The sequence below is a fragment of the Lygodium microphyllum genome, chromosome 18 (assembly GCF_053477565.2).
Source record: "Lygodium microphyllum isolate KBCC chromosome 18, Lygodium_microphyllum_v1.1.10, whole genome shotgun sequence".
Lineage (NCBI taxonomy): Eukaryota > Viridiplantae > Streptophyta > Polypodiopsida > Schizaeales > Lygodiaceae > Lygodium > Lygodium microphyllum.
In genome coordinates this window covers 53,104,103-53,116,970 of record NC_141152.1, presented here as the reverse complement: position 1 = coordinate 53,116,970, position 12,868 = coordinate 53,104,103, and the positions used below count along the sequence as shown (strand labels likewise).

General features: G+C 38.5%; 1 protein-coding gene across 5 annotated transcripts; it reads left to right on the top strand.

Annotated features, from left to right (window-relative positions):
* Window positions 1–6,361: 6,361 nt before the first annotated feature.
* LOC148020889 (uncharacterized) lies at window positions 6,362–9,527 on the top strand. 5 transcript variants are annotated; one of them, XR_015694649.1, is made up of 5 exons: window positions 6,365–6,584; window positions 7,016–7,965; window positions 8,753–8,824; window positions 8,937–9,027; window positions 9,112–9,524. XR_015694649.1 is itself a non-coding variant. In XM_087698696.1 (3 exons), exons 2-3 carry the CDS (start codon window positions 7,042–7,044, stop codon window positions 8,697–8,699), a joined length of 1,086 nt encoding a protein of 361 aa, XP_087554822.1. In that variant the 5' UTR covers window positions 6,362–6,584; window positions 7,016–7,041; the 3' UTR covers window positions 8,700–8,746. The 5 variants fall into 5 exon arrangements, 3 of the variants coding, with proteins under 3 accessions (XP_087554822.1, XP_087554824.1, XP_087554823.1); XR_015694648.1 differs by having other exon boundaries at window positions 8,937–9,527; XM_087698696.1 differs by lacking the exons at window positions 8,753–8,824; window positions 8,937–9,027; window positions 9,112–9,524 and adding an exon at window positions 8,538–8,746 and having other exon boundaries at window positions 6,362–6,584.
* The last annotated feature ends 3,341 nt before the right edge of the window (window positions 9,528–12,868 follow it).

Sequence of the window (12,868 nt, the reverse complement as noted above, 5' to 3'; positions counted from 1 at the left end):
CCTTATCTTTGCGCCTTTCATTGTGCAGTTCATGGCATTGTGGCCTAATATGGCCCTTTTTCCCACAATGGTGACAAGTAACATCTGCATTCCTGTCACGGGATTTGCTACGTGACTTCCCATGAGACTTGGACTGAGATTTCTGAGAATCCCGTCCACGGCCACTGCCACTGCTATTGCCATGCTTTCCATATCCATCATTCCTACCTCTAACTGTCATAGCATGAGACACACGAGAGGCATCCAAATTCTTACGGTTAGCCTCTTCTTACAGAAGAGCACTCTCAACATCAGATAATTTTAAGGTAGAAGTAGAGGCACATAATGCAGTGCAGAATACATCCCATGACTTAAGAGTACCAAGCAAGAAAAGAGAAGTGATATCCCTTGAGTATAGCATGGAACTAGCTCAAGTGAGCAGACATAGTCACATTTTCCTTCATGCGCAGATCCATAAGCTGCTTCAACCAATACATTTGACTCGACTTGTCATAGAGATTCTTGATTTTATCCCACAACTGCCATGCACTATGTTCTTGCTCAAATACATTGTAATGAACTTGTTCTGTGAGAGATAATACAATAGTGGACTTGCATAACTCATCAAGCTCAAACCATTTCTCATTTGGCAAAGTTGAAGGCAGCTGCCCGCTAAACCTCAATGGTTTGATCTGCGATTTCTGCACCAATACCTGCCAAATTTGGCTCTTCCAATAAGAGTAATTCGTACCATTAAGCTTAATGATATTGAAAATAGCATGATCAGTGGACGAACTCGCCATAATGTAGGTTGGAAGACTGTAGACAGTTCAAAACTGCTTGCTGTTTACTGCAGAAAATGACCAAAAAATCACCAAAATCAAGAGAAAATGGCGAGAAAAGTGTAACCAAAGTTGTTGCCCACCAAGTACTAGTGAAAGTACATCATTTCAGAATATTTCAGCATGAAAAATCCATGTCAATCTGGAGTTATATACTTGCTATAATAAATGACAGCAGGGTACTGTGAGAGTCAACTGTTGATCAAATCACTGCACCAAGTCAATAAATGACATCCAAGACATGACTAGCCATAAATGGGCATAAATCAGCACCAAACAGTCATCAAGACCCTGAGCAAACACACAAACATGTCATCAAAGCATCCCTCAATGATGAGTAGGCATATCCCCTGTACAATAGGGCAAAGTATACATAACACTGGCAAGACCTGACACCAATAGGTGTATGCTCACAAGAGTGCAAAGCCCAAGCTCAAGTCAAAAGCAACTCCAAGACATCAGTGCATGAACCATGCCACATCCAAGTGTAAGAGATCCCAAAGTCTCAAGTATCTGCAAAATGCTCAAATAGCATAAACTTCCTGCTCAATGTCGGTCAAGCATACAAGATACTCCCACTGGCACAAAAGGTGGATAAATAATCTCAACAACTCAATCAAACAAAGTCAAAATGCCAAAGACAGGTGACCAAGACAATGCCTCAATAGTATCCCAAGAGCATGATGGCTACAAAGCAACTATAGGTAACATCCATGAGTAAGACATACGTCCCAATAAACTTTGACAAGCCAAGTAACATCCAAGACAACTCCGGATAATCCAAAATGCATCCAAGATAGAGATTCAATGAGCACTCAAGCTCAACATATGCATAGGGTAATCAACCGAGACATGAGCATCAAGCAGTAGGCAATGGGTATGCATAGACTCAAAGAGCATCACTGTCAAAGCATATACCGCTGTCAAGCATGAACCATATCAATGAGTGTGTAATGTCAAAGCTCTTCCAAAAGCATCCGGAATGGAAACCAAGCTTGAAATCGTACCCCGAAGATCAATACTTCATTGCATATATCCAAGACTTAACCCGGAATCAATAGGCATAATCCAAAGCAATCAAATGAGCTTCAGCCCATTGTTATTACAGTCGAGAATGACTGTCAAAATTGAGAAATTTCAATATGCAAATCAGTCCAAAAAATGATGCCATAACATGTGCAATCCATCTCCAAGTCGATCGGCATCCAATAGGCATCAAACCGGTTGACTATGTATGCCTAGACAAGCATAGCATTTACTGTCAATGTGGCATCAGCATAACGTGATTGTGAACTACTGTAAACAATCCCAAACAATGTTTGAATCAGCCCCAAATCAATGTCCAATGCTCAAGCCTTCAAGATCAAGCCATAGACCATGTCAAGAGTGCATTATGAAGCCCAAACATCATGCCAATGACCACTAGGAAGTAGGGGGCTGCTTTGGTGATGTACACAAGTTACAAGAAGATGGCGCAAACTGTCCAAATCTGTAGGGGAGGCATGCTGCTCATGTGGCTGAAGTTTGAGGTGTTGGGGGGCAAGGGAAGTGGCCAATGGTGGCCCACAATGAGCTCCAACAAGTCTTATTCAAAGGCAAGTGAGATATGAAGCAAGGGAGCTTCAATGGTGGCTACCCCAATCTTGTTTACAACCTGTGAGACCCAAGAATTGAAGTAAACCCTGAAGAAAATGATCAAATACCTTTGCTTGAATGCCCTGAGGGTGCCTCAATAGGCCGGGAAGAAGCTCGCGGGAAGAAGCTCGGGAAGCCGGGGAGTGATGGGAGCTTAGGAAGGTCGGATATGGTTGCCGGGAAGGAGACCCAAAGCGAGTGGGGAGTCAATGGGAAGCTAAGAATGCCACGAACCAAGCTCAAGAGTCGGGAATCCAACCTGTAGTGTGCAGTGGCGGTGACTGTTAGTGTAGTAATACACGGGCGGCTAGGTGGAGGCGCCTTTACCCCCAACACAAACTACAAGGGGCTGCAATATTTAGCAAAATAGATCTTAAATTTGGATACCATCAAGTATGATTGGACACATCTGACATTTTCAAAACTGCATTAAGAACTCAATTTGGACATTATGAATTCCTAGTTATGCCTTTTGCATTAACTAATGTACCAGCTACATTAAGTCGTATGGTGAATTGCATCTTTTTGAAGCACCAGCATTGTGCCATTGTGTTCTTTGATGAGATATTGGTTTTCAGTAAGAATGAAAATGAGCATTATGAACATTTATCTTTGGTTTTTAAATTATTGAAAGAGAATCAATTATATGCTAACCCTAAAAAGAGTAAAATTTTCCAAACACAAATTGAATACTTAGGACATATTGTTTCATCTAAAGGTATTAAAGTTGACCCTAAAAAGATAGAAGCAAATTTGAATTGGCCGATATCTAAAAATGTACATGAATTACGTTCTTTATTAGGTCTTGCTAGCTTTTACAGAAAATTTGTGAGAAATTTTTCATTGCTTACATTACCTTTGGTAAAATTATTAAGAAAAGGTATTGTGTATCATTGGTTCGAAAATCAGCAAAAGTCCTTTGATTTACTGAGACATGCTTTAACTCATGCTCCTGTATTGCAACTTCCTGACTTTACTAGACCATTTTTCCTAGTAGTCATTGACGCTAGTGGATCTAGAATAGGAGCTATCCTTATGGAATATTCTCATCCCATAGCTTACTCCAGCTACAAGCTTAAACCCTCTGAACTCAAGTATTCTACTTATGATAAGGAATTGCTAGCTATAGTACAAGCTTTACGTCAATGAAAACACTATTTAATGGGATTTGAATTCATGATCAAAACTGACCAACAAAGTATTAAACATCTCCTTAGTCAGCCATAAATATCTGACCGACACATTAAATGGGCTGCTTTTATTCAAAGTTTTCATCCACTTATCCAATATCAACCCGAAAAAGAAAATGTTGTTGTCGATGCCTTGAGTAGAAGACTAACTATTCATAATATCTATGTGATATCTTTTAATTCTCTTATCCCTATGAAAGATACCTATGACCAAGACCCTAGTTTTCAAGCTGCTTGGAATAAATTAATTACCAATAACTGGATTCCAATTGATTCATTGTCTTATGCTAATGGATTTATGTTTTATGAGAAAAGGTTATGTGTAACTGTTCCATTTAGATCCTTTGTGTTGCACGAAATTCATTGTCCCCCATATCAAGGCCATAGAGGTATTATTTCTACTTTATGTACTTTGATTGAAGATTTTTATTAGCTACAGATGGAATCCGATGCTTCTAACTTTATATCCGAGTGTTTAATTTGTCAAAGAGTTAAGAGATACCATAGTAAACAATATAGTTTGTTAATGCCTTTACCAATCCCTGAAAGACCATGGGAGCTTATTTCAATGGATTTTATTATTGGTATGCCTAACACTCAAGCTAATCACAATATGATATAGACTATTGTAGATCGATTTAGCAAACATGCATATTTGATTCCATGCAAGAAAACGTTAACTGCATCTTAAGCTGCTCAATTGTTTTTGAAAATTGTTTTCACTAACCATGGTTTAGGAAAAGTTATTATTTCTGATCGAGATTCTAGATTCTGCAATAATTTTTGGACTACTTTGTTTGCTAACTTAGGAACAAAGATTGATTTTTCATCTGCATTTCATCCTGAAACAAATGGACAAACAGAAGCTACAAACAACACAATCTTAGATATTTTACGTGCATACACAATTTCAAAACCACAAACCTGGGATACATACTTGCATTTACTTCAGTTTGCATACAATAACACACCCCGTATAGCTACACGAAAAATACATTTTGAAATCATTTATGGATATAGATTGCCTACACCTCTTACTTCATTGTCAAACAAAGTTAAAGCTGCTGATGATATTGCCCACATGCATGCTACTATTTTCGATGAAGTTAAAGATATGATTGCGAAAGCCCAGCAATCATATACTAAACAAGCAAATAAGAAAAGAAAAGCTATGAATTTTACAATTGATGATTTTGTCCAGTTACGAATTGAAAAGCGAAGACTACAAAGTGTTGAGAAATACCCTGTTGTAAAGTTAGCTCCTAGATTTTATGGACCTTTCAAAATCATTCACAAAATCAATGATAATGTCTTTAAATTAGAACTACCCCAACACTGAAAAATCCAAAACACTTTTCATATTAGTTTGTTACGACCTTCAAAAGGTGAATTACCTGTCCATCATGTTTATGAAAATCCTCCTTTGTAGAAGAAGAAACTGAAATCCTTGAACTTGAGACTATTCTAGGTACTGACTTTATGACCACTAGAACCGGCCATAGATATTCTAGATATTTAGTGAAATTTAAAAATCATATTGTTGAAGAGGCCCAATGGATACACGCTCATGACCCAAGTGCTTACTCTACATTGCTATCCACATTGAGCTAATAGCAATTGAGGACAATTGCTATCCCACCCCGGGGGTATGATGCCAGGAGGCATATTCCACGGTGGATTCTGTAAAATTATATTTATTGCTGGGGCTTGTACACAAGGTGGATTCCTTGTGCGAAAAGTCGATGGGGACGCCTGTCCTTTTCGGGCATTTCGTTAATTTAATGTGCAAGTGGGCGATTCCATAGTGGGTGATTTCGCAAAATACATATTTAAATTAATGGACGTTTATGAGTTTAGAATGTGCACTCGTAATAATTTAAGGTTAGGACTGAGTTTCAACCTATTTAATTATTTTGTAGCTGAAGACTGCTAGGTATTCACTTTTGTCAGTTTAATTTTATTATTTTCTAACAATTGTGAATGCTTCACTTGATGTGTAGAGCAGGTGGTAGTGGGAAGCATTGGGCGATAGCGTGCATTCAAGTTATTTAGAAGAAATTATCATTTTTGATGGGTGTGCATCTTAAGCGTGGCGCCAATATTTATTTTGACGTGCTTATTTATTAAAGTGCTTGATATATATTTATTATATTGTTTGCGCACGAGCGCACGATTTAAATATTCGTTATTGGATATTGTATTTGGACACAGCCCGACTCTTTGGGTGCCCAACCGCTTTATTCTCACTTCCATTTGTGAGAGATCACAATAGCATTTGTTGCTTTTGAAGATACCTAATTCTCGCCCACTTCTTCCTCCATATGTATATCATCATTTAGGTGTCAATGCTTGGCTTTCTCTCATTCATGCTATGGAGAGATCTTTTGAACAAGCTTCTATGCAAATAGTTGCATGGGAGGCTAGATGGCCCTTTGGATGACGCGGTTTAATAAACACAGGTGTGAAGTTAGTAGCCCACTAAAGTTCCTATTACTTTCTTTCTCCTCTACGTCTCCAAGCTGATGAACTTTGCTCCAAAGTGAGCTAAGATTGGCCTTTGCCTAGCGCCACCTAGAAGAATGTATTATGTCACGCAAGTGGCGCCATATACTCACAAAGCGTGAACAATAGGGAGGCGTGTGAACATTGAGAGATAAAAGTTTGCACTAGGGGTGGGCCTCATCAATGGTAGAGGGCTTTTGGGGATCTCTCTTCCCGATTATTACCTACTAACGTTTATGGTTCAACGGGTTATGGCAGTCCTGTCTCATCTATCTTTCCCTTGAGGGTCCCCCGCCCTTCTCTCTCTTTCTCTCTCTATCTCTCTCTCGTCTGTGTTTTGCGTTTCGACCTGTCGGCCATCGTCCCAGAGCGCCGCATCATCTTCATCTCTTAGATTTGAAGGCGGAAGGTGTTTGTGCAGATAATCTCAGCGCAGGTACGCTCCCGTCTCCCTCTGCAGAAAACTGTTGCTTTTCTTTCCTGTACTCTCTCCCTCCGTCCCTTCTCCCTCGCTCTTCTCTCTCTCTCTCTCTCTTTTTGCGTTTCTCAGAAACTTTAAAATAAGTAGCAGTGTCATGTGAAGTGCTGAAGTGCTTCTAGCACTTTGACCTCGTTGTATTCCACTGGTTTTTAACAAGCGTATGTTGAATACTTTCTCCGTGAATTGCTAGAATAGCTTGAAATGAAACTCCTCTTTCGGTTCTTGTTACATTTACGCCATGGTAGCTTCGTCCTTTCGAGCTTGATTCAAACAGAAACAATTGTGCCTTAGACAAGCTTCTTTCTCGTTGATTTTGTCAAGTAAATGTCAACGAGAAGTTGCCTAATTCACAAGGAGAATCTGCTGACATGTAGCCTCAATTGCAGAAATCCGTGCAACGGAGTCGAGCAGGATGGGGCACCGCACACCCGCCATGATGCCTTCGAAGTCCGCTAGGGGCTTCATTAATGGCTCCGCGGAAAGGACGAAGTACAAGCCGAGGTTGAAGTGGAAGAAGCAGCTGGACAACAGGAGGAACCAGGTATCCTTCTGCTCGTCAGATGCAAAATTTGGCTCTCATGCTTTGTCCTCTTCTGCAAGACCGAAAGATAGCTCAAACTCGATTATGAGGGACAAAGATCATCAGTTCCGGAGCACTGGATTAAGACATTTTGGCAGAAAAGTGCACTATCATACAGCTCCGGAGGCACCTCGAAACACCACATCTTATATTATCCGATCCAAGAGCATGCATGGCCTTGCACCTGTTGTAACGCCATCGCCATTTACTCCTGCTGCGCTTCCCACGCCGGGACCTTCTCCTTTGCCACGTTACAAAGAAGAGTTCGCCGAAGAAGTTAGTGAATGGGGCGTGAACGGCTATGGCTCCATGAACGGCCTTATCCGAGTGAGATCAGACATGAAAAGTGATTATTCGGAAACAGAAAGCGAGGATGCAGGAAATGGCCGTGGCGAGACAGCCTCGTCCTCGCATGCGCAGTCTGTGCAACAGTTAGAGCACAGGCTTGACCATGATTTGAGCCGTTTTGAGATGGTGTATCCCTCTGTATGTGCGGACAAGACTGGTCCCAACTTGGAGGTCCGGCTTGTAGATCAAGAATACCATATTGCTGTGTTGGAAGAGGAGAATATAACTCTCAAGGAGCGGCTAAGCAGTGTAGAGCAGGAGCTTGATATTTTGAGGAGTCGCATGCACATGCTTCAAGGTGGAAACCAACTCCATGACGAAGCTGAAGTGATTTCTGAGAAGAGCATCGGCAACCAGAATTTTCTATCCTCTGCAGCAGATCAGGAGATGCGAAGTACAACCTCTTCTGTAAGTAAATACAACAACCATCCCGGACATTGTTAAGTAAAGTACTGTTTCTTAGTCTAGACTTCTGCGGTGCATTCCAGTAAATATCATCCCTTCTGGCTGGAGAACGAGCACCACGCTAATGCAGGGCAACTGTCATGCCGAAGCTGGGCTGGGGAACCATCTTGTTAAACCTTAGATAAATTTATTTTTGGTTTCACAAACCTAAAAAGAAAGTTTACATGTTTTTGCGTTTCATAAATTTGAACCACCCGGGTCTTTTTTCCCGTATCCTAACGTGTCTGCTCCTTTTGTGATGAAAATTCCTCTTTTCATTACATGACTTTCTCCTTTGCGACGAGAGTCTCATCTTCTCATTCCATAAAAACTCTTTTTTTGCCCTTGTACATTTCTTTGCCTGCCTTGACATTTATTTAGGCCGAACAAGCGCTAGTGACTTAATTTTAGACACTGCTGACAAACATATCACTTGAGAGAATGTAAAGAAAAGCCGAAGTTATGTAATCTGTTATATAATCTTCCATGCAAAATCTAAAGGTTAATGTACCCGCTTTGTCTTTTTGTGATCATAGAAAAGGTCGAAAACCACATTTACATGTCGACAGTTGGAAGGGACGCAAGGAATTGAGTCTCAAATATCCATGGACTTGCCAAAACTATGTCCAGTCTCAAAATTACTGGTTTCTTACAACCACAGTCAAAAAGTGAAAACAAAATGTGTATCACTAGTATGACTACGATTTCCTAATTTGACTCTACTGAACTGTTAAACCTTACGTGCGTGCAGGCTTAGAAACATAGCAAAGCAGGTGGTGTGGTGGCGGAGTAAGGAAACTAGCTCTTGTACAGACGCTTTGATGTAAATATGCTACCTGTACAAAAGGTTCTGTTGTAGAGTAGAAATCTTAACTTCAGTCAGTTATTTCAACCGCTCTAACATTTGGTTATATCTCCAAACTTTTACGTAGCAGTATCGAAAACGTTCTCCAGTTCAGGATCAAGATTAACACCTTTAAACTCTGTTGCCGGTTGGGATCATTGGTGCGTAAAACCTGCTCAGAGGTGATGGGATGCTCCTTTTTGTTGTTCTTAAATGGAGTTTCGTTTTCAGATTCCACTGACAAGATGTCTTCTTTGGTTAATCAGGTGTAATCAGGTTTGCTATAATTTTGTTTAATTGGATTTGTTGGGGTTTAAAAAAAGGAAGCTCAAGCTGTGAAGTTCTAATCCCAAATGTTTACCTTAGAAACAAATCAAACAAAAAGAAAAGAATCCTTTCAACAAGATATGTTCTTTGGTTGATGAGATGTAGTCAGGTTATGCTTTAATTTTGTTTAATTAGGTTTGTTAAGAGGAAAAGAAGCTCAAGCTGTGAAGTTTTAAACCAACTTTACTTTAGACCAAAAGGATAAAAACCTTCGTAACGTTTCTTTTTGCATGTGTACGCGCATTGTGCATGTACCGTTAATTTGCTTTGCTTGTCCATCTAGGGCTTGGCAGGGCGAGGGCTCTGCAATCGCTTGCTTTTCTTTCCCTTTTGGAAAACTTGTCTTTCTTCTTCTTCTCTATTCACTTTGCCGTCACTTTTATATATATATATATATATATATATATATATATATATATAAGTTTTTTGAGACTTAGCTCAACTTGTATAGGCTCGGATTTTCAGCAATTATCCTTCCCACAACAGCCTTGTCTTGCCGTTAAAAATTGAAAGAAAAGTCAGCCACGATTGGTGTCGTTTGACAACTTGTTTAGATATTTTAGGTGGGGTGATGCCCAGGATCTTTATTAAATTGTCAAGACTTTCGAAGGTCTAACAAGTATGGAAGCACATAAAAAGACCATGTCCTAGGAAACGAACATGCTGCACCGTGATCGCTTTTCAGTCAAGACCACCAAGTCTAGTCAAACCTGAGCTGAGCACCCTCCTGTTTTTCAAGCGTTCCACCATGGACCACTATTGGTATTACAATATAGGTGAAGTTACTAGAGTATCCCTATCTTTTTCAAAAATCCCGGTACCACTCTTGGTATTAATATATAGTTTAAAAAACCAACGTACTTGTGTTTTTAAAGAAAACAAAATTTACAAAACACCCCTAAATCTCATTAGTGACCAAAATGCTCCTCATACGTAGTCAAAGGTTCCTTTGCCTTCCTCCTATTTGATTGAAATTCCCTAAATGCCCCCTTAAAATTTGCCAAAGTTTTAGACACATTTCTCATAGTATTTTGAATAACTTTTAATGTTTCATTATGATTATCTTGTTGGAATTGTGTTTCATTAGTAGGGAATGATAGAATGAATCTCATATGGGCATTGGAGTAATTTCCTTTGTAATGTATGGGAGTATTCATATTTTGGCTTTAGTTTATTTACCCATGATGAACTCTTTCTACTTTCTTACCTTTTTCCTTTGAGCACTTTGTTGCTTCGTTTTTTGATAATGTAGTGATTTTATTAAAGTATATAGTAAAAATAAGGTTGGTTACATAGTTTAGCAAGGTTTAGCCATAGGACTAAGCATTATCCACATTTGGAAAGCCTCCAATAAAGCTATTTTGGACACACGACCCCTCTTTCTCAAAATCCTAAATAAGCAAACTTTTCTAATAGCTTGTATACATCATTAATGGGGACATTGTCTTCTTTACTAGTACTTTATTATGGTTATTCCATACATACTTGATTATCACCACTCTTACAACATTTCAAAATTTTAAAGACTCTTCATCTAGCCTTCCACATTGCTAAATAGAGTAGTCCTTGTCTTGACCAAGTCCTCAAAACCCTAAATATAGCTAAGCAAACTTTTCTAATAACTTTGTATACATCACTAACATGGACTTTGCCTTCTTTCTCCATTACTACTTTATTACAGTTATTCGGCACATGCTTGATTATCACCACTCTTACAACATTCCAATGTTTTAGACTCTTTTTCTAGCCTTTCCATATTGCTAAATAGAACTATCCTTGTATTGACCAGGTTATTGAGGTTAGCCATGTAGAACAGTTCTTCAAAATTAGACGCTTTCTAGTTTTTTTAAGTGTAGCATGGAGAACAAATGCTAGGATTCACCTTTATAATTTTACCTATTTTGTAGGGTGAGAATTTTGGTGGCAACTACTTTTCAAAGCAAATGATCCAATAGGCCACAAGGCATTGCCCTCCCCATCGCTTCACATCATGTTGAGCATCCTTTTCCAAGTCATAATATTTGCATGTAGATAGCAATCTTTCCATTTGCTATTCACTTGCAATGGATTTCCTACCCTATCTTTTTGAAACTTGTCTTTCTTTCATATCAGATGTAGGTTTACCTTTGTGACTTTGTTAACTCTACCAAGGCCAATTTTGGTGGTGGTCAAGACTCATTTTTTCCTTGCAAGATGCACTCGAAAAACCTTTTATCTTTACCCCATGCACTTGCAATGGAATTTCCAGCTTGCCTTTTTGGAACTCTTGTCGTTTCTTCATCTTAGAGATGTAGGTTAACCTTTGTGATTTCTTAACTTTGCCAGGCCAATTTTGGTTGATGTTGGTCAAGACTCATTTCTTTAGGCAACATGCACTCAAAAAACGTATTTACCCCGAAGTTAAACTTGGCTAAGATCTCATGAGATAGTTAAGAACTTGCTAAAGCGATGGAAGGAAGTTATAACGGATTTGACTTTGCTAACTAGTTTTGATCCATGGGCTTCTTTATACACATGTGGAAAAAATGGTCAAACTCCTTACCTTGGTTTTACATGCAACGGATTTTATGTCTTTGATTACTAAAATTCACAATGTGGCTATTTCCCTAAGATCAATGTATCTTGTAAAGGTCTTTTTTAATGCTTTGATCAAACATATGTAATAGTAATCTTGTTTCTTACTATTATTTAGGTAGCTCAAACAAGATAATGTCTAGATTGTTATTTATGGTTTAAACACGTTCATTGCATGCAAGTGTTATTTATAAGAACATCTGTCAAAGATTGTGTATTAATTTAATATGGCATGTGAAATAAGAGAAAGGAGTGCATCTTAATTATTGGAAGCAAGTTCTAAGTAGACATAAATTTACAAAAGAAAGGCATAGAGAAGATTGTGTTGGTTTTATTTTTTCATTAAACGATGGGGACCAAGTTAAAAAAGCAAAACTTAGATGATACTAGATTAATTATTAGTTTTGTTTTTGCATGTAAAAGTTTGCATAATATACATGGATAGCTAAAAATGGATTGAAGTGTTAGTAAGAGAGGATCTACTTTGACTAAGTGTATAATAAAATGTGATGGCATTGCATTCATTTAAGGTTGCTAAAATAAGAGTTAAGTCTCTATTAAGTGGATAGATATGACTTATAAAACAATTTCTTGTATTATCATCATGGGTTCCATGCCATATGGGATATACGTGTCCACTAGTGTTCATGTTGAGAGGTAGAGCTTGAGTGGAAGCACATAAGTGGAAGCAAGAGATATGGTAGAAAGAGCAAGAGAGTAAGAGAGAGTGTATATGGAAACTCCAATAATCAGAATGAGTGATTACTCTTTTTTAATTCAAGTGTCATTGAAAGAATGAAGAATGAATTGGCAATGATGGATACTTGCTACCTATAGTGTACATGTGTGTGGATAGTGTCAGTGTATTGAATACACAGTCAGTTAGGTACATATATCTTTATTTCCAACAACCTCTTATTTAAAGGTAAATGTGTTTCTAGTGAGAAGAGAATAAGAAAAAAATGATAAAGGACAATTATACATAAAGTACAATAACATGAGGAAAGATGTCATCCCATCTAATGTCTATCAATTTCCTAAGGAAGGCAAAATGCTTCATTGAGAGACTTTTAGTGAGTAGATTTGGAGGATTTTGGTCAATTGAGGTATTGACCAAAACAA

Excerpts from the sequence above, each read along its gene's own strand:
- LOC148020889 (XM_087698696.1), top strand. The coding sequence starts at position 7,042 with ATGGGGCACCGCACACCCGCCATGATGCCTTCGAAGTCCGCTAGGGGC. Across the intron at positions 7,966-8,537 it reads TGCGAAGTACAACCTCTTCT|AAAAGGTCGAAAACCACATT; the intron begins GTAAGTAAATAC and ends TTGTGATCATAG.